This window comes from Cucurbita moschata, unplaced genomic scaffold (genome assembly GCF_002738365.1).
Source record: "Cucurbita moschata cultivar Rifu unplaced genomic scaffold, Cmos_1.0 Cmo_Scf00093, whole genome shotgun sequence".
Classification (NCBI taxonomy): Eukaryota; Viridiplantae; Streptophyta; class Magnoliopsida; order Cucurbitales; family Cucurbitaceae; genus Cucurbita; species Cucurbita moschata.
Genome location: NW_019268609.1, coordinates 529513 through 551821, shown reverse-complemented (window position 1 = coordinate 551821; position 22309 = coordinate 529513). Strand labels below are relative to the sequence as shown.

The window sequence follows — 22309 nt, the reverse complement described above, 5'->3', positions numbered from 1 at the left end:
AATCCAACTCGAAAATAGAAAGTTAGGTTGGGTTGAGTCGTGAACTCTATTTGAATTACGCGGGTCACCAATCCAACTAACCTAAAATTTTGAATTGGTCCAAAAAAAATTCAATTCAATTCAATATGTTCGGTTTACTCGTAGCCACGTATATAAATTTGAAGGAAAAAAAAAATGAAGAAAGCAAAAGGCAGCTGGATTCCAAATACCAAGAAGAAAGCAACAATGATATGAACTTCACATGGCAATGTCTTGATCCAAAGAGAATGTGTCATCAAAAAGACAAAACAAATCAAACAAAACCAAAAGCTTTAAAATATTGGTAGTAAGTTTCCAAGAAACTCTCCATACAATTACGTGCATCATTTACATAATAGTCCAATCCCACCATTGACCCGTTACACATTGACATCAGTCTCACAGTTTTAAAACGTGTCTGTTAGGGATAAGTGTGAGATCTCACATCGATTGGGGAGTTGAACGAAACATTCTTTATAAGAGTGTAGAAATCTCTCCCTAGTAGGATTTTAAAAACCTTGAGGGAAAGCTAGAAAGGGAAAAAGTCCAAAGAAAACAATATCTGCTCGCAATAGATTTAGGCCGTTACAATAGGTTTTCACGTCCTTATAAAGAATGCTCGTTCCCCTCTCCAATCAATGTGGAGTTATGTCAACCTTTATAGGTCAAGTAGTTGTCGAGTAGCACATATAAAAGCTATAAACGAACGAAGAAATTCGAATTTCTAACTTTTCGAACGAGGATCGAGGATATACAACAGCTACCAACCAAAACCAAAAATATTTATTCATCTATCAGAGAAAAGATAGCATCCATGTTACCATGAACCCTTCAGTTCTTTTGGCCTATTTACATGACATACATCCCTAACAACGCTTTTATATATTCACAATTCCACAATGAAATCCCTCGAAACTAGGTGTATATTTCAGTGTGATTAGAAGCTATGGAGTTTCTTTTGCTCTACCCATCTCCTAACAACTACAGAACACAACATATGCTTGTAGAAACGAGCTCGACGAAATTAAGAATCCATAGATACCTGGTCTTGGCCATCGTGTAGTTGCTCGGAATGATTCGCCAGATCGTTTTCGGGAGCTGATTCCTGTAAGCAGGCTTTTGGTGTAACATCTTCTTCATTGCCATCGTCGAAATCAGATGCCGAGCTAGCATCGATATACTTGTCCGAACAGTCGATTTGCAAGCACTCAACTTCACTGTTTTGAGTTTCGGAATCATGGCTCCTATTTGTCAAAGTCAAATCTTCCTTCTTTACGATGTTGAAAACGATCCCGTTTGGTATTCTTTCTGGCTGCAAAAAGTCTCCTTCATTTAAAAGAATGCTCGAAGAAACTCGATTGCTGAGCTCCCGTGCATCGACATCTGGGCTCTCTGAACTCCGCTCAGACATGGTTCGAGGACTTTGAGAATTTTGGCTACTACCAACTGGCTGAAACACGTTGGAATTAGCTACCAAACCTTTGTTGAGGTCATCAAGATCCAAATTCTGAACGAAGTCGATGAACTTATTAGCTGAGGCTGTCCTCATTAATGGCCCACCCGACCTAGTCCAAGTATTCAAATCGATATTTTCGGATTCACTATCGCTACCCTCAAACATACTACGGTGAGTTCGCAACATTCTACTGGAGGATCCTGCACCTATCGATCCACCAACACCTTGATGGTGCGTCGTCGAAGTATCAGTCAGGTATTCTTCTTCGAGCGAACCAGTTGAGTTTTCTCGTGCTATGCAGTTCCAGGAGGGTATTCTTCTTGAAGCACTGAACTTGACTGGGATCGAAGGGCCATGTGAGGTGGTACCGGTAGCAGCAGCGGCCGCAGCAGCTCTTTCGGCGCTCCTTTTCAGCCGTCGCATATGGTTGAGAATTGCAACGCATTCATCTAGAGCAAGCTCAATGCCACAATTGGCTTTTATTGCTGACAGCTTCTCCCAGGTGCACCTCCTACCTTGGTTGGCCGACTTTTGAAGATCCAAATGCGTAGGATTTTGTATAATTTTGGAGTACTGTAACGAAAAAAACTCATCAATGCTACATATTCGTCGTTTAAACTCGGTTATGCTAGTAATTATAAGTCGTCGAAATTTGTAGTGTCTTCTAACACGAAAATACCTGAGCAAGGGTAGCGGGCATGACAACGGTGACATCGCCTTCCCAATCTTGAGCAAAAAGCCTTGCAATTCCTCCCAATCGAAAACCGAGCTCCAAAACTTGGTTGCATCTATGCTTCACCTCCATTTCGACAAGATGAGCGAGCTACATAACAATATCATGAAAATTCCGACCGTGAGAAAATTACAAATGATAGATAGATAAATAACACGCGAATCATAACGCTAAGGATATCTTGAAAATGCATAAACAGGTCGATTAATTGAAAATGTCACACAGCAGTAGATGAAAAGATAAATCAAATTGTCAATGTATTCTATTTCAGATATATATTTGCCATTTGGATTCTCATAAAAAGGGGAAAACTAAGGATATCTTCAACTAAATGTCCAAGCAGCTCATGAGAATCAGAGAACAAACAATTCCTTTCCCAACTGTGTAACAGCCCAAGCTCATTACTAGCCGATATTGTCTGCTTTGGCCCGTTACGTATCGCCGTCAACCTCATGGTTTTAAAACGCATCTTATAGGGAGAGGTTTCCACATCCTTATAAGTAATGCTTCCTTTCCCAACCGTGTAACAACCTAAGCTCATTACTAGCAGATATTGACTGCTTTGGCCCGTTACGTATCGCCGTCAACCTTATGGTTTTAAAACGCATCTTATAGGGAGAAGTTTCCACACCTTATAAGTAATGCTTCGTTTCCCTCTCCAACGGACGTGGGATCTCACAATCCACCCCCCTTAGGAGCCCAACATCCTCGCTAGCACACTGCCCGGTGTCGGGCTCTGATACCATTAGTAACAGCCCAAGGCCACCACTAGTAAATATTGTCCGCTGTGGTCCATTACATATTGTCGTCAATCTCACAGTTTTAAAACGCGTCTTATAAGAAAGGTTTCCACACCCTTATAAGGAATGTTTCGTTCCCCTCTCCAACCGATGTGGGATCTCACAATTCACCCCCTTGGGATCCAACATCCTTGCTGGCAAACTGCCCAGTGTCCGACCTTGATACCATTAGAACAACTCAAGCCCACCGTTAGCTGACATTGTCCGCTTTGGCCTATTACGTATCGCCATTAGTCTCACGATTTTAAAACGCATCTTATAGGGAGAAGTTTCCACACCCTTATAAAGAATGCTTCGTTCCCCTCTTCAACCGATGTGGGGTCTCACAACCAGTTACTGTTTTTTGTTTTATTTGGCCCCAAACGAAGTTAGCATACTTGTTTTAGACTTGCAACGCAGGGAAATATGGACATTGAAGAAAACTAGTCAGAACAAATAGAAAACAAGGTTCCGAGTATAAGATGGCATACCTTGGCAGCAAAATTTCCACCATAAGCTCTGATGAATTCTTTCATTCGCAATAATGGCGCAATATGGGGATTAGCCTGACTGACAATAAAATGGTTAACATTGAACAATTCTTTCAATTGCATCATTGGTAAATCAATCTCCAAGCTGCCATCTCTCCAGCGACGCGCAGATGAGCCCGAGCCCTCCTCAGGATCCAAATTAAACGGCGGATGATAGGGAACAAGCTCTCCACTCCTGTTCTTGGCCATTAATTCTTGAGCCTCAAAAAGGCCCGGGAATGCACAAGATGCTGTCACAGCACTCCATATCACAACATGAGGAGATGTCAAGTAGTTAAGACATCTAGGCGGCTCGTGCTTCCTGGGAGAACAAACCGTTATCCCAAGAATTCTCCCCGTCATGTCGTAAGCTTCCTGAAAAGTTAGGTTGCTGGTGAGCTGTCTTAACATCATTTGTAATTGTCGAATCTCGTGAACAGCACCTTGTATCATTACCCTCCTTACCACAGTAAAAATACCACCCATCTGGTCAAAAAACTGTAATGAATGCCATGAATCCTCAAAGAAGCTTTGTAGCTCAGGCCAGGACCTAGTGGCAACCACAGCACACATGATGGATCCCACACTCGAACCAGCAATTATTCTAGGCAAAAGTTTATTCTCTACTAGAGTTTTAACAACTCCTGTATGAAAAGCTCCAAGTGAAGCACCTCCACTTAAGAGTAGAGCAGTCCTCCCGAACGCATGCCTCGTTTCATGCATGAACGCAAGCTTCTCTTCCAAGAACAGCTCCTCCGAATCCGAGTCACAAACCAATCTCAACTGAGTCGAAACCTCATTTATGTATTCCTTTATGAGTCTTGGAATTTGAAGCCTACCCTTGTGTAATTCAGGGTTGCACATATTACCAAGATTTCGAAAAAGATCAGCTCTCATCCAAAATATTATATCTCTAAGAGATCCCTCCTGACGTCGACGACGAAGCTCTTGAAGCTTGTTCCTCACCAACTCTACATCATAAAGGTTTGATTCATTCATTTTCAGAGTCTCTTTATCAAGCATTTTAGCAGCATGAGCCCATTCCTCATAAGTCAAAGCAGATCTCATCATATTTCTCCAAAACTTCCTTCGGTATGCCAATTCAGCCCGCTCTTTGACATTCGTGTACCGTTTCAACAAAAAAGCAATAATTGTCACCATCGCCAATATCCCCTGTGGATTTCTAGGATGCATCCATGATAATATAGGTGCAACAAGGGCCTTAAGTCTATATATGATATGCAGCAATACACGAAATATTTGGTGCCTCAATTGTGACACTGATTTACAAAATAGAATCCTGAAAGCAACTGTTCGACCAACAATGGTTGAAGGCCCAATAGAAAAGGAACCAACACTAGCATCATTACTAATGTCCATAATTCTTAAAAAGGACTGCAATCAATCTGCCACAGACTAGAATTGGTTTATAGCTACGATCAATGGGAACAAAAACTGATCCCCAGATGAATCAAGAGTTAAGAAAGTCTGTAAAATTGCTTCAAATTGAACAGAACACTCAAATTCTTCAGATCTTCAAAATAAATTAGCAGGAGAAAACAAAATGATCACCAAATGAGAAGAAGAACAATGTAAATCTCAGAATTAAACTTTCAGTATGGCGAAGAAATCCTCAATCTGACCTTCAACAACAACAATGGGATCCTCAAATCCAAACGAAACCCATTAAGAAACCCAAATTTAACTCGTATAAACGCACAAAGAACACAAATATATCGATCAATGGGAACAAAAACTGAACCCCAGATGAATTAAGAGTAAAGGAAGTCTGTAAAATTGCTTCAAATTCAACAGAACACTCAAATTCTTCCGATCTTCAAAATAAATCAGCAGGAGAAAAAAAAAACGATCACCAAATGAGAAGAAGAACGATGTAAATGTCAGAACTAAACCTCAGTATGGCGAAGAACTCCTCCTCAAATCCAAACGAAAGCCATTAAGAAACCCTAAATTTAACTAAATCGATCAATCAACCTCCAAGCAACCAGTCGGAGTCTCCGAAAACCAAGAAACTAAATCCCCAAATCAGAAAACGAATCAAACGGATAACAGAAAGAAGAACAAAAGCGGTAATACGATCAGCGAAACAAAAAGAATTGAGTGATCCACAGGAGAACGCAAATAAACGAAGAAGTGAAAGCCGAATCGGTTGGAAAAGTATGAAAGTGAGGAGGCGAATAGAAAGAGGGTTTATTGAGAAACGTGAAGAAGATAACGATAATGATAATGGTGACAACACATCGCGGTGTCTGAATCAGCGATTTGACTGTTGAAGATTCGATGAGGCAAGCAAGAAGACGATGAACAATAAGAAATCATCCCCAAATTGCTTCCTCCGGAAGATTTGGCTGAATCTCTGAATTTTGAGATTTCCATATTAAAGGAAGCTATGGTTTCAATTCAAACTGCGGCTCTTTCGTTCAAGATTTTGTTGCATTTTGGTAACTTCATGGTCGAAGGTAAGCTTAAATAAACGGGAATAATAATTAAATTTGACTCAAAATTTGTCCTTTTCTTCAAAAAAAAAATATATATATTTTTTTTTTTTATAATTATGAGCTTTAATTTCATGAAATTAAAAGTTTGTCATTAAGATTTTGATTAGGTAGATAAACTTCATGTCAAATTTCTTTTTCAGATATTTGATACGTCAGATGAACACTGCTCTCTATAATAGTGATATTGTCCATTTTGAGCATAAGCCCTCACGGTTTTGTTTTAGGCTTCCTCAAAATGTCTCGTACCAATGGAGTTGGTATTCCTTACTTATATACCCATGATCGTTATAGGTTCGTCATGTTCGAGGGGAGGTGTTGGATGATGGAAGTCTCATATCAGCTAATTTGGAGAATGATCATGAGTTTATGAGCGAAGAATACTAACTCCTTTGGTATGAGGGGTGTTTTGGGAAGTCCAAAGCAAAGCCACGAGAGCTTATGCTCAAAGTGGACAATATCAACTTCAAATGACCACTTGCAACGGGCTATGCGCAACACAACTCATTCGCATCACATCGTGTCGATGAAGCAGGCTTCGACTGCGGCGACATTTTTTCATGAGCCCAAGCATGAAGGTGATAGACCAATAGTGATTTTCGGGCAAGGATAACACTTTCGATATTGGTATTTATATGATCTGACGACAATGTTTTTTACTTAGGTTGAGTTGAATTTTTTAAAAATTAAATAGTAATTTGTATTTTAATTTAATTTATATAATTGGTCTAAATTTAAAGTCATTAATTTTATTTTAACCATATGTGAATTTTATAATTAAACTCTTCAAAATTTCTGTTTTATAATAAAATACAAAGCAAATTCCACGTATAATGATAAAAAGTCCACGTCAGATAAAATCGTGGAAACGTGAATGCATCAAAGTTTGTTGCTTGTACGGATGCCAAACGACGTCGTTGTCAATCTTTTTTTCTTTTTTTTTTTTTGTTTTTTTCTGGCAAAACAATAAATAACCATATTTAATGTAAACTCGTTGATTTAACCTAAGGGCTACAACATCAAGTGCAAATGTGACTTCCATGACTTCGTTTCCATGGCCTTCACAACGATGTCGACATCTGTAAATGGGTATCTTACATTTACCTAAAAAAGAAATAGCACATGGCTTGCCAATTTTAAAATACTCAGTAGGTAGTCTCACTGTTAGATAGAAAATGAAATCCTCTGCACAAGGCTCATGGCAAGAACACATGGACCCACCAGATGGGCCAAATTCGTATACATACCCTCTGAGTTTGACTACGAGCTAGCACACACTCACACTATCGAAAGTTATGGAGGGAAAGGAGTTTGTGTACTCGTCCGTACTAATCATAATGAGAAAGTATCTCGATGCACGTGACATACAAAGTGCATAAGACTTCATAGTTTCAAATCATGGCACATACTTATGGTGCAAGTTATACCTCCATTTCTTTTCATGACATAGTGTTCCTATGAGATATGCCCATGTATATCTCATCAGTATAGTTTGAACATGCAACATATACGTAGTGTAACATAATAAAGTTCATCCATCATATAACATTCATATCATAACATGGTTCATATCATAGTATAAATCATCACATAACATAACACATATCATACACCATAGAATCATAAAATATGACACGTACAGGGGTCGTAGGGTGCGAGTCATTCATACAACATACAAGTCATCCAACTAAACTTATGGGCATCCAATAGTAGAACCACTAATTTGGTTGACCTAAGTTGAAGTCACTATTTATCCTTGGAGTTAGTTTGGATCTACCCTCGAAGTTCAATTCAACCTATGTGGGTCCACGACATCGAGTTGGAACATATTAAAGGGCTTAAACCATGTAAAAGGATCAATTATTCCGTGATCGAAAGATGAATTAATTCTCTTAATATGTTTTGATGTGATGTTATGAGATTCCGTAAGTGGAGTTGAACTTCGAGGAGCAGGATCAGGCTTGCACCAAGAGTATCTAGTGACTCCGCTTAGGCCAACTAAAGAAGTAGACTTACTGTTGGAATGCCTTCGGATTTTGTTGGAAGACGAGTTTTGTATGAATGACGCGTATCATGTGGCCTCTCTATGTGTCATTTCATATATGTTATGACATGTTATGTTATGAATGTATGTGACGCCTATACTTCCCGTATGTCAACTCATATACATTATGATATTATTTTGATGTTATGCCTATAAGACATCGATGAGCCATGTATGATATTAATGAAAGATACGTTGTGTATACGTATGCATGTCTCATTAGGAGACTTATATCATGAAAAGAGTGGAAGTACAATGTGCAGTATAACCATGTACCATGATTTAAAATTACAGAACCTCATGTATGTTATATGTCACGAGCACGAAATACTTCCCAAATATGTTTTATCCAAATGCGCACACAATGATATGATATGCACTCCTTTCTTTTTGTTGGTTTTCAGTAACACGAGCGTAAGCTAGCTTGTAGTCAAGTCTACGGAGTACATGAGTCAGCCTGCCTAATAGGTTCCGAAGTGTTAAAATTTGTGTTATGCTTATTCATAGGGGTGTACATCCAACCCACTAATTCGAGAACCCAACCCAAATTATAAGAGTTGAGTTGGTTTTAAAAAGATTTCAAGTTTGAGTTGAATTCGTTTTTTAGAATTTGATTTGGTTCGGGTTGGGTTTGGTTTAAAATTCAAATTTTTGGTTCAACTCGACCCAACCCAGAAACCTTAAAATAAAATAAAATAAAATAGGCTCAAATCCACGCACCAGAAAGCCCACGTAGCCTAAGCCCATGAGTCATCGTCTGTGTCTGCCCCTGACATGTCTGCACTTTGTAGACTCTCTCTATGCTTTTTGACCGTGAGCTCGAGACTTCATCTCGCAGTCTCACATCACAACGTTCGTCTTTGTGTTCGACTCCTCACGACTCTCACTATATGTCGTCGTTCGACTTCTCAGTTCTCAATTCTCATCTAGTCTCTATGTGTCTTTGGACGTCGACACCTCTTGCCTCTTTATTTCTCCGTTAGGCTCTATTCTCAATTCTCAGTTCCCATTTCTCCGCTTGATCTCGTCTCTATGTTTCTTGTCAGATGTCCTCGCCTTATGTCTCTTGGTTGATGGGTCAAATTTGCTATGCAAGTACTCGAAGTTAAAGTTGATCGACCAAAGTCGGTTCAACCAACTGTTCGATTTTTCGACATTTCAAGGCTCACCCTAATGGTTGTACAACTAGTCCAAGCACAGATTCAAAAACTTTCAAAAGGGGGGAAGGGAGGGAGGAATCTAAGCTAAAAACAATAAGCCTAAAAGAGTGATGGATTTGGTTCTTCATTCATATTGCAAAGGAAAGGGTGCAAGTTTACTTTATTTCATCACCTCTTCAAGACTTAGAAACAAAATAAAATCAACTCTAACCTTACTAGCAAGTTCAATATTGGCAACTACTTTTCGGAAAGCTCTTGGCTACGCTTCGCAGCAGCGACCACAGCGTTCATGAATATGCCACGGAGTCTTCCCTTCTCTAGTTCATGAATCCCTGCAATTGTTGTCCCTCCAGGTGATGTTACATCATCCTTCAGCTGTCCTGGATGCTTCCCAGTTTTGGTGATCATGGTGGCTGCACCTAGCACCTGTAAACAAATTCTGGATCAGTTCATTTCAATTGGTTCACAACCAAATAACTACGCTTAACATGTTTCACTTGATGGGAAGTCATATGGAACTAGTGCAGTTAGGAGCTAAGATGGATGACCTGCCTACATAGTGGAAGATCATGAGTTCATGGCTGTTTAGTTTAAGAAATAAGAAATATTTTACTGTAGCATCTGAAGCCACTGCTAGTAGATATTGTGTGCTTTAGCCCGTTACGTATCGTTGTCAGTCTCACAATTAGGGAGAGGTATCCACACCCTTATAAGAAATGCTTTGTTCCCTTCTCCAACTAATGTGGGATCTCAAAATCTACCCCCCTTGGGGGCCCAACATCCTTGCAAGCACACTATCCGGTGTCTGGCTCTAATACCATTTGGAATAGCCAAAGTTCACTGCTAGCAGATATTGTCTACTTTAGTTTGTTATGTAGTCGTCAGCCTCACAGCTAGGGAGAGGTTTCCACACCCTTATAAGGAATGTTTCGTTCCCCTCTCCAATCCATATGGGATCTCACAATCCACCCCCTTGGGAGTCTAACGTCCTCGCTGACATACCATCTGGTGTTTGGCTCTAATACCATTTGTAACAACTTAAGTCCATTGCTAGCAGATATTCTCCACTTTAGCCCGTTACGTATCTCCGTCAACCTCACAACTAGGGAGAGGTTTCCACACCCTTATAAGGAATGCTTCGTTCCCCTCTCCAATGGAAATTGGATTTCACAATCCATTCACCTTGGGAGGCCAACGTCCTCGCTGGCATATCGTCCGGTGTTTGCCTCTGATACCATTTGTAACAGCCAAAGCCCACTGCAAGCAGATATTGTCCGCTTTAGACCCTTATGTATCGCTGTCAGTCTCACGACTTTAAAACGCCTGAGGGAGAGTTTTCCACACCCTTATAAAAAATGTTTTGTTCCCTTCTCCAACTGATGGGATCTCGTGATAACTTTTATCATCCTCATGTTCTGTATGACTACTATCAGATAATAAGGTTGGAATATGCAAGCATTATATATCATAGAAGCGTCTGCTTCTTCAGTTATTTAATTATACGTATGGTAGAACATCCTCGTTTGAAAATTTAATTTTCTTCTAAGACCGTTTACTTTTGAGCTTTTTGTCCTTCAAATCAAAAGCCAAGTTCGATCTTTTCTCTTATTGTAAAATAAAATGGCAAGATAAAGAAGCAATACATTAATTACAGATGAGTTATGTCAATATGACCCACAGCATGAATTATTTTAGACAGGTATATCAGATGAATTTGACTCACAGTTTGAGAAGCTAGACCCAGTGCAAGTTCTCGTGGTAGACCTGCAGCAACTCCTCCGTCAGCCAAAGCTTCTATTGCTAAGAATATGTACGCTGGCCCACTACCGCTGCACATTTCCATTTACAGATAATGGTATCTATTAGTTGAAGAATGCCAGGGCCCTAAAACTGGAAGGATGCGTTAGAAAGAAAATTACAAGGGGTTACCCACCGTCTGAGAGGCTTAGTTCTCTACCGAGGCTATATAAAAAATATGCTCGTCTCTAAACCCTTTATGTAATAGCCCAAGCCACCGCTAGTAGATATTGTTCTTTTTGGGCTTTTCCTTTCGGGGTTCCTCTCAAGACTTTTAAGTCGCGTATGCTTGGGAGAGGTTTCCACATCCTTATAAAGAATGTTTCGTTTCCCTCTCTAACCGAGGTGGGATCTCACAATCTACCCTCTTCAGGCCCCAGCATCTTCGCTGACACTCATTCCTCTCTCTAATCGGTGTGGAATCTCACACTCCATTCCCATTTAGAACGATCAATGTGAGATCTCACACTTTATTTATGAACGGTCATAAATACTCCAGTAGTATTCTAATATCCTAACAAAATACATATTCTGATAATATCCTATCATTTTATCTTGTATCCTCAACAGAAGCAGGCTCCAACATAATTAGGAAGTGGCAATAGAAAGAAGAAATTTTTGAGTCTTGTAAAACTGTGGGACTCAACTCTTGCAAACATGTAACATACCTCAAACCAGTGATTGCATCAAACAACTTCTCTTCAGCTTCCCATATCTTACCCACAGATCCAAATAATTTAGCTATTAGTTGCCCATCCTCCTTTATCGCACCTTCTCCCAAGCTCATAACTGGTCAAAACAAAAAAGCAGAACTTTTCATTGGTCAGTACCATAAAACATTAATGTATCTTTTGTTCTTCTCCATGCTACGCACGGAGCAAGACGAATTGAAAATCTTGATATCTGTCATCCACATCATGTAATGAAAGTAGTACTGAAGTTAGTGAGTATATTTTGCGAGTTTGGGTCGCTTCCAAGTAATTCAGACTATCAATTAGAAAGTTGAACAAAATTTTGCAGAACATGAAAGTATTTAAACAGAAAGAAGCTGCATTGTCTAGATTGAGGCTAGCATATGAAGAAACCTTCATCCTCAAATTATTTTCTTTTTGTTTTTTTATTTATTTAAAGTTCCAAGATGCCTAAATCTTTTTTCTTATATGATTTGTAATGGAACGATTCATTAAGTGTAGGATTTCAAAAAAGATTCAGCAAATGTAATTCAAAACCTGCACCATGATTGGCCAATTAATTGGATCCCTAGTTCCATTAGCAGTTGTGACCGCTAAAACATACATTATAATATAATTAAGGCTAATCAATAAAATATTCATCTATATTTCAAAATATTCTCAGTTTCACAATATCTTTAAACTTTCACAAGAAAGTTAGAAACATACTTAAACTTTTTAAAAAAATGTTCAAAAATCCTCTTATGCTAGTGTGGTTAGTTTTGGATAAAATACCCGTGACCTATAAAAAAAATTTCAAAAATACTCATCAACTTTCGTGAGTATTTCAAAAACACCATTGAATTTTTAAGAGTAGTTTAAAAATTCAAAAGTTTTATTAATACTCTTAAACTTTTCTAAAAAATTAAAAAATGCTGAGTGTTAGCACGTGGACAAAACCGTTATCACCCTACTTCAAAAATATTCATGAACTTTCAAAAGTAACATTAATGTCTTTAAATTTATAGAAATGATTTTAAAAATTTAAATTATTATGATTACAAAGTGTAAATAGATGGTTTCAATCCACACATGGATAGTAAGAACTTATTAAAACTTTTTTCTTACAAAGATTAAAGATGTCAATGCTACTTTTAAAAGTTTACAAGTATTTTTTAAATATGGTACTAACGGGAATAATATTTTTTAACGTTTTAAAAACGTTGAAAGGTATTAATGAAACTTAATAAGCTTTCATAGCATTTACAAAACACTTTTGAAATTCAAGGGGTATTTTTGAAAGAAAACACTAAAATATTTTTGAAACTTTTTTAAAAGTTTAAGGGTACTATTAAAATTTTTGAAAGTTACCGTCTTTTTTTTACAAAATAATACAGAGTTTCGAAGTATTTTTGTTAATTTAGCCTCTAATTAAATACCAGCCAAATCAATTTTATCATCTCTAAGAAGTAATACTTATTTCAGCATTATAGAAACATATATGAGAGAGAGAAATGACATTAAATTTAAGGCAAAGAGGAAAAAAAGATAATACCTGATGCAGCCTCTCCAACAGCTGCTGGAGTATTTGGCATAACTCTAATGAATCGGTTATGACCTGCCCAATCCTGAATGTATAAAGCATTACTCCAACTGCAATTTGTACGTAGAAAAGAAAGAACAAAAGGTATATTCTAAAGAAAAAAGGAAGAATAAATGGAACAAGTATGTGACTTAATTCAAGCTTTTGTAGGAAAATAGTGCTTTTAAATCATAACACTTCTTCTATAAAGACTCTTGAAAGAAACACTAATTAAGTGCTTCTCATCAAATCACTTCAAGAACTTGTAATCAAACACTTAATTATCTAACCAAACACTTCGAAAATTTTGAAACATCCCAGATAATCACAAACTCACCATTCTAAAAGTAATCACAAATTCATCCCAGGTGCTTATTGTTCAAGTACTTTGAAATGCTTCAGAATGATTTGAGAATTAATGAACTTACTTTTAACCATTCAACCAAACACTACAAAAGGTTTTAACGGGTCAAATGTGAGTAGATATTATCTTCTTTGGGCTTTCCCTTCCGTGCTTCCCTTCAAGGTTTTAAAACGCGTCCACTAGAGAGAGGTTTCCCCATCCTTTATAAGGAATGTTTTGTTCCCCTCTCCAACCAATGTGGAATCTCACAATCCACCTCCTTGGGACAGGACGCTGGCACACCGCTCAGTGTCTAGTTCTGATACCATTTGTAGTAGCCCAAGCCCACCGTTAGAAGATATGATCCTCTTTGGGGTTTCCCTTCCTGGCTTCCCCTCAAGATTTTAAAATGCGTTTCACTAGGGAGAGGTTTCTACATCCTTATAAGGAATGCTTCATTTCCTCTCCAACCAAGGTGGAATCTAAATCACGTCAAACTTACCCCTCACAGCAAAAGAAATCAGTAAAAACTTCCTTCCATAAAAAAATTTCAGGCAAAATTATTCAAAGAGAAACCCCAAAATTGATATGATAATCAAAGCTATATGCATCAGAATACCTGAGGCTGCGGTTTTACCACAGAACACTCAACTCAAGAAAATCTCATCCACCAGAAAATCCAAAAAAACAAGTTAGTAAAGTGAAGAACCTGCAGATCCTTCAATTTTATCCCAGCAGCAATCGAAACCAAAAGCTTCTTCCCCAGTAGAGGCCTCAGCTTCAACACCACATTCTTAACTGCAACCAGTATTTCCCATCACAGAACGATTTAACATAAAGTTCATCAAAAGACAAATCATTATATACCAATAAATCACACAAGAAAACTTAGCATTTCGAGATATAAATCACCAGAGACATTCCTCAATTAATTTTTTTAAATATTTTTCAAGAGGACAACGAGAATACCAAGGAGAAAAATGAATGAATAAACAAATGGGGAAAACAGGACAAGAGTAGATGAGATGAACAAGCGCCGTACCGATTTGAGGCTTTACAGAGAAGATGACCACATCACTTTCTTCAACCACCTGGACATAATCGATGAAAAAAGAAAACGTAAAGCGCGATTATGGCGATGCAGTAGAAAGATGAAGATGAAGCATAACCATACATTTTCGTTCTTGGGGAGGACTCGAACACCGAAAGATTCGAAATCAATGGGGGGGCCAGGAGTGGGGTAGAGAGCCGTGGAGATTCGAGAAGGAGGTAAGAGACCAGATTGGACGATTCCCCTTGCTAGACTCTCCGCCATTTTTCCAGCTCCGATGAACCCTAATCTGTAAGCATCAAGTGAAATCGGAAGGAACTCCATTGATTCCGATCCAAAGCTCTCCTCCGGCTACTACTGGCTACGCTATCACATCTAACGGCTCAACCGCGAAATCCCGTTTGTTTTGAAGAAGGAGGATCCATTTTGGCAATTTGTTTTTTCTTTTTGGATTTTTCCTTTTCTTAATTTTTTATATGTAAAATTTTGAATTTTCAAATTCTCATCAAAACGTTTAACTTTTTTTTTTAATTTTCTAAAAATATCTTAAAAGTTTCATTCCTATTTTTGAAATTTTAAAAAGGGTAAGAATAGTAATAAAAAATTAAAATTAAAAAATATTTTTTTTTAAATAAAATACTACCGTTCTCGTCTAAAAACTAATAGTGAAAATATTTTTAAAAGTTTTATTGAATTTTTTTAAAGTTGAAAGGTATTTTTAAAATTTTAGATTACATTTTTTTTTTCCGAAATTTCTGTCGATTGCTAAATACCATATCATAGATTATAAATATTTTCATAAGTTAAAAACGACCCTTTATTTCTTTTTGACTATTTTTTGTGAATTTCTAACTTAACATAGTGAGGCGTGACCGCATAGCTAATTCAATTATGAATCTTATATGTGTAATTTTAATTATAGGGGTGTGATCCCGTCATTCGTATTTTTTATTGTGTAGGACGGACCCTACTAGATTATATCAAATACATGTAGAGACTGTGTGGTTTTGTATCGTATAGGGAACAACCCTAGTAATCATTTCATATATATGCATGCAGTGACCTCGTCATGTAACTTCATATCGTGTAGAATATGACCCTAGTAGATCACATCATATACACACAAAAGCGACCTCTCATGTGGGTTCATATCAGATAGAGCACAACCCTAGTAGATCATCTCATATACATACGGGGTGATCTTGTCGTGTGAGCTTATATCATGTAGGACATAATCCTAGTAGATCACATCATAACAAGGATTGATCTAGCATGTGATTGAACTGTATTGATACATGTGAGATCTCACATCAGTTGGAGAGAGTAATGAAGTATTCTTTATAAGTGTGTGTAAGCCTCTCCCTAACAGATGTGTTTTAAAACCGTGAGATTGACAGCGATACATAACGAACCAAAGCGAACAATATTTGTTAACGGTGGGTTTGAGTTGTTCCAAATGGTATCAACAAGGACGCTGGCCCCCAAGGAGGTGGATTGTGAGATCTCACATCGATTGGAGAGGGAAGCGAAACATTCCTTGTAAGGGTGTGGAAACCTCTCCCTAACATACACATTTTAAAATCGTGAGGCTGACCACATTATGTAACGGGCCAAAGTGGCGGACAATATCTGCTAGTAGTAAGCTTGAACGGTTACGGTACAAGCCTAGTAGATCATTTTATATAATGTAAGGAAAGCTTGAGTCTCGAGTCATGTTTGAAAGAAATATTTTAGAAAATGTGAGCGAGAAAATGCGTTGAAAAAATTTTGAAAGATTCAATGTTGTAAGGTAAAATCGAATAATCAACAACAACGATTTTGATAACATATAACCCAGGTAGGAAGAATTGACAATTAGTCATATTCCATACATTTTGGGTATTTTAGCCTTGAGGGGTGTAGATATGATTTTGGTGACTGGTCGTACACTGTGTATTGACACAGCAGTAATAGAAAAAGTCTAACGTGAAAACAAGTAAGAGGGGTTTGAAACAGGCATGCGACCATGGACAATATGTCCTAGACAAGCATGATCGGAACATCCGACATGCGGCCACAAGCAACATGGACAAGCATAATCGTGACATCCAACAATTCATTAGCAAGTGTAGCCCGATGAGCCAAACCCAGGGAATATGTGAGCTCGCTTGGTGGACCCATGTTTGCATGCATAGACCATGTGTAGAGAAGTACTACATTCAACCATGCTCTAGACAGGTTTTTTTTTTTTTAATATTCTCATAATAAAAGTGAGAGAATAAAATACTCCATGTTTTTTTTAAAAGAAATTATTTCTTTTAAAAGAAAATATTGGATTCCCTGATATCAAATTGCATCATCATAATACATCATCATATCATATCATTATTATAACACATCATAATATTACATAAACATACATAACACGTGTAAAGGTCACTAGACATGTGCCATCATACATAAGACAAGTCTTCCAACCAAGCTGATAGTAAGCCACTTACTTAGTTGTCCTTAGCTAGTGTTTATTTTATTTCCGAGATTGACTTGACTTGTCCCTCAAAATTCATATCAACTTATGTGGAGGTACTCCACCATATTATAAATATTCACCTAATTCTTTCAATATTCATACTTCTTACATAATTACTCGTATAAATAAAAATATATGTTTGATATAATATTATATTCATTGGTACCAACCATTTAATACTTTTTAAATTTTTTTAGCAGCTTTCTTTTATTACGTGAACTTCCGTAATTTTTTTTAAATGACTATTTCTATCTGATAAGTTACGTCATGCATACCATAACAATTTTAAATTAATAGAAGATCAGGATCGTTACATTTTGAAATTGGCACGGAGAAAATTAAAATTTAATAAATTAATAAAATTAAAATTAAAAGTATATTTAGAAATTAGAAACAAAATAAATTAAAATTGAGATTTATGCAATGATATTTTGTTATTATTATTAAAAAAAAATTAAAATTGAACACGTGGGTGTGAAGAAAGTGAGTGGAAAGAAACAAAAGAAAAATTAAAATTGAACTTCTTTCCACGCTGTCTTTGTCCCCAAGTAAGCACGTGAAGGGACTGACATATTCTCTCACGTACGCCCTTTTTCTTTTTTTATTATTATTATTATTATTATTTTTTATTATTTTTTATTCTATCAATCGAGTATCACAACTGTGGAAAGCAGGAAGTTGTGGTTGTTGTGATACTCGTTTGATTTATTTATCACGATGGATGATCGACGGCTGTAAAGGCTTCATTAATTGAGTTAGGGTTTGACTTTGACTCTGATACCAAACCCTAACTCAAGAGAAAATTTTGATATTTAGGAATACCAAAATCAGTGCTCTGCTACCATGTTAAGAATGATGCTCTGATGCCATGGTAAGAATGAGAAATAGAGTTAAGAATGAGAAATAGAATTTGGATCGAAGATGTGTATTCTTATTAATATTTATAACATTTAAATAGGATACAAGCTACCAACTAATACCTAGAAAAAAAAAATATAAACTAATTAAATATTGAGAATAAAATAAAATATACTGCAAATCAAATAGTAGAGGAAAGAATATTAAGATATATTCCACAACTAATATATTCTCCAAATATTATATTTCAACTGTTACTCTCGACAAACGATGATTTGATTACGAGAATATTATTTATATCGTTTTTTAGCTTCGAACTTTACAGGAGAGGAAAATAGCTTGAGCTTGATGAGTGAGGTAAGAGAAGAAGAATGAGACAATGAAGAAAGAGGAGCTCGAGATGAAGGAAATAGTTCTTGTCTGTGATTGAGGAAATAGTTGGACGAACGAATGGATTGGAACGAATTGAAAAATTGAGATGATTTAGGTAGGAGAGTCGATTGATCAAGACTAAGGCAAGAGCATACATAGTTCTTTTCTCTTTACAAGGAATATAATTAGAGAGTGCAGAATAGACCAGCTAAGATTGAAGAGTGAACGTTGTGGAGCCTAGAGCTCGAGAAGGAAGCTCTCAAGGTAAGTTCAAGTCAAAATCATAGTGGGGTTCTGAAGCTTAGGAGAGAGAAAGTTTCACGGTCGTTAGATTGTATGACAACGTGAACCAACATAAGATTATGTTGTAACGTTATAGTTTGAGTTTTCCAACCGACACGTGGGATCTCATCTTCTAACACTCGTTCCTCCCTCAAATCGATGTGAGATGTCACAATCCATCTCTTTCGGGGCTTAGGGTTTTTGATAGATCTCGTTTCCTTCCCTAATCGACATGAGATCTCACAAATTCATTAAAAACTAAATGAAGAATTCAAGGCAAAGACGGTAACTGAACAACCTTCCCGGTCTCCATCTCTACTGATCTGATTTGTTGATATATATACTAACATGTTAATTATGAAGCGAGAAAGGTAAAATTTAAACCTCTAATTTTCAATTTTGAAGTAAAATTAGGTCGTCCCGAATAATCCCTCCCCGAGATAAAGATATTAGAATGGTCAAATAAGAACAGCTAGAAAAAGCAATATTCTAAGTCCCAATCCTTTTCATGAACTTGCATCATCATGTTCTATCACGTCACGGCTGCGCTGGGCACCAGCCTTTTCTTCTGCCTATAAGTTGGCCGCCATGGCTACCAAAATCTTCCACTCAACCACACAGCACACAAACAAATGGCTAAGCTGTTCATAAAACAAGCCGAGCAATATGCAGCCGGAAGACCCACTTACCCAGCTAAGCTCTTCGAATATATCGCTTCCAAGACGCCCGCCCATGACCTCGTTTGGGACGTCGGCACCGGCACCGGCCAAGCTGCTCACTCCGTAAGTTCTCTTCACAAACTACGCTTGTCAATGATTCAATATTGATAAGTGAGTTAACTCGTGTCTGTTGGATACGATCATAATCGAAATATGTCGAAACAAATAAAATAAGTAAATAAACAACTTGATTAGACAGAACACTTGTCACAATTTGGTCACCAGTATCAATTATTCTAAAGTTTTTCTATAACTTAGCAACTTATTCTACTGACAAATTCTCCTGAAATTTTAGTAATTTATTATATTAAGTCAAGTTTATTAGCTCATTAGTGTTGTCGACCCTTCCAGCTTGTTGCACACTACACCACGGTTATTGCCACAGACACAAGTCCAAAACAACTCGACTTCGCAACCAAACATCCCAATATTCACTACCGCCACACCCCGCCGACAATGTCCATCGCTGAAGTCGAGCAGACAGTGGCACCACAAGGGTCGGTTGATTTAGTCACCGTTGCACAAGCCCTCCATTGGTTCGACCTTCCATCGTTCTACAAAAACGTCCGATGGGTCTTAAAGAAGCCTCACGGCATCATTGCTGCATGGTGCTACACATTACCCGAAGTCAACAGTGCTATCGATGCAGTCCTCCGTCGCATCTACACTACAAATTTTGGACCATATTGGGAGGCACCACGTCGATTTATAGACGAAGAGTACAAAACGATCGAATTTCCTTTCGAGTCGATAGACGAAGAGGGGACGATAACTGCATTTGCAGCCGAGAAGGAGATGAAGTTTGAGGACTATTTGACATACTTGAGGTCTTGGTCTTCATATCAGACGGCTAAAGGTTTGGGAGTGGAGCTTTTGAGCAATGAAGTGATTGAAGAGCTTAAGAAGGGTTGGAAAGAAGATGGGGATATGGAAAATGATATCAAAGTGGCTAAGTTTCCTATCCACTTGAAGATGGGGAAAGTGGGGAATAATAATTAAAAGAGAGGGATACACATGGAAGGAATTTGAAAAAACAATTGGGTATTTTTCTCGATTGGTTTTAATAAACAGTGTGAGTGTTTCCCACAAAGAGTTGTGTTCGACAATTTGGTATCAGAGCAAGGTTGATGTGGGTTGTTTAATCTTTTGGAATTCTTAGTATGTTCTGTGGTTGCAGCTCTGTCTGATCTCCCACGTTAGAAACTATTTCTTGAGAGTATTAGTGAGTGAGTTTCTTTGTTTCATGAGTAGTTCGTGACTCTACAAGTTTTGTGTCGAAAATGCTTGTTTCGTATTACTGAGGTATTGCCAACACGATAGGTGATTTTCAAATTGTTGGAGGAATTAGAAAACTCAACAACAACAACTACAATATGCAGACAACATGCATGATATCCTATTTATAAAGACAGAACCAGGAGGTCATTGGTGGGGAATGAAATTACGCCTTCAGAGGAGGATCTTAATGGCGCCTTGCGCAAATAGAGAATCAAAGCAGATAAAACAATGTTTGCCTTGAAGACCATAATCGAAGAAGAGATGTTAGAGCACATTTGGGATGACAAGACACCGAAAGAACCATGTGATACGTTTGTGATATTATTCTTAAAGAAGAATGATACGAGGCTACAACTTTTAGAGAACTTGTTGTTATCAATATCACTGACATGACATTACTCAGTAGTTCCATAGAGTCAAGTTGAGTTGTCGAGAGATTACTGAACTAGACCTGAAGTCCATCATTGGAGAAGCTCGAATGAAGAGGATCATTATCCATGGATTGTGACCACAATATAAATTTTTTGTTATTGCTGTACAAGGATGACCTGCTCAACCATCACTTGTAGAGTTCGAAAATTTTTAGCCAACCAAGAAGTCATGACTAAGCAAATGGGAGACATCACGTTAAAGGTTGTAGAAAAAATATTCTACACAAGTGAAAGTCGGAGCAATAATAAGTCGTCTACCAAATGTGGATACAAAAATGGTGACAAAGGAATAAGTCACCAAGGAACAACACAACCTAGGAGAACTCAAAAGAAAGACAACGACAGTTCTCTAGGAAAGAAATGTGAAAGTATTTGCTATAATTGTAGAGGTACTATGTGTCATAGAAGAAAACGAGCTATCGCTTGTGGTGATGATGGGAGAGTATACTAATTATAAGAATGAATGGATCATTGATTTAGAATCACTCAGACCACATAACTGACGATTACAGTGGTGCAATGGAAGCGGGATGGTTCTCGAAGAAAAAAGTATTACCAGACTCGGACAACATTGATGAAATTCTACCACAGAAGATAGGAGAGCAAACTACATACAGAAGATCCAAGTGACACTGATGTTAAAGAGCCAGACGTATGAAAAAGTATCACAAAATACAGCTTGACAGAAGGCAATGAATGAATAATTAATAGCCTTGGAACAAAATCAAACCCGGGAACTCATGTCAAGACTACAAGATGTCAAACCCATCTTTTGCAAAGTGGGTTTACAAAATAAAGTGTCCCCGAGGCGAATTAATCAAGAGATATAAGGTTTGACTTGTAGTTCAAGGATTTTCTAAAAAATATGGACTAGACTATGATGAAACGTTTAGTTCAGTGACGAAGATCACTACTATACCGGTCTCGCCAGCACTTGTAGTAAGCAAAGTCTAAATCAACCAAAGAGATTTGAAAATGGGGTGGAATCATTAGTCGGTACATGCAAAGTCTGAAGAGGTCTCATTTGGGTGTAGCTCGACAAACCCTCCGACATATCAAATGTGCAATTGACTATGGTATTTTAACAAAAGAAGAGATGACTGCAAGCTAGCGTGATACTGTGATGCTAAATATGTAGGAGACCATGATACCCGACAATGCAGTTGATCATCCACAGAGT

The 22309-nt window shown here is 37.6% G+C and overlaps 3 protein-coding genes across 3 annotated transcripts; 1 reads left to right on the top strand and 2 right to left on the bottom strand.

Moving 5' to 3' along the window:
• Positions 1–770: 770 nt before the first annotated feature.
• On the bottom strand, positions 771–5973 carry LOC111439408 (triacylglycerol lipase SDP1-like). The gene is made up of 3 exons (XM_023077109.1): positions 3478–5973; positions 2154–2297; positions 771–2047 (listed from the first exon to the last, which is right to left on the bottom strand). The coding sequence occupies exons 1-3, from the start codon at positions 4894–4896 to the stop codon at positions 1043–1045; spliced, it is 2568 nt and encodes an 855-aa protein (XP_022932877.1). The 5' UTR covers positions 4897–5973; the 3' UTR covers positions 771–1042.
• Positions 5974–9330: 3357 nt separating this feature from the next.
• Positions 9331–15120, bottom strand: LOC111439386 (pyrroline-5-carboxylate reductase-like). The gene is made up of 7 exons (XM_023077077.1): positions 14804–15120; positions 14672–14720; positions 14339–14427; positions 13260–13332; positions 11702–11822; positions 10960–11065; positions 9331–9662 (listed from the first exon to the last, which is right to left on the bottom strand). Exons 1-7 carry the CDS (start codon positions 15002–15004, stop codon positions 9474–9476), a joined length of 828 nt encoding a protein of 275 aa, XP_022932845.1. The 5' UTR covers positions 15005–15120; the 3' UTR covers positions 9331–9473.
• Positions 15121–19304: 4184 nt separating this feature from the next.
• LOC111439417 (putative methyltransferase DDB_G0268948) lies at positions 19305–20701 on the top strand. The gene is made up of 2 exons (XM_023077125.1): positions 19305–19483; positions 19772–20701. Exons 1-2 carry the CDS (start codon positions 19334–19336, stop codon positions 20417–20419), a joined length of 798 nt encoding a protein of 265 aa, XP_022932893.1. The 5' UTR covers positions 19305–19333; the 3' UTR covers positions 20420–20701.
• Positions 20702–22309: the final 1608 nt, after the last annotated feature.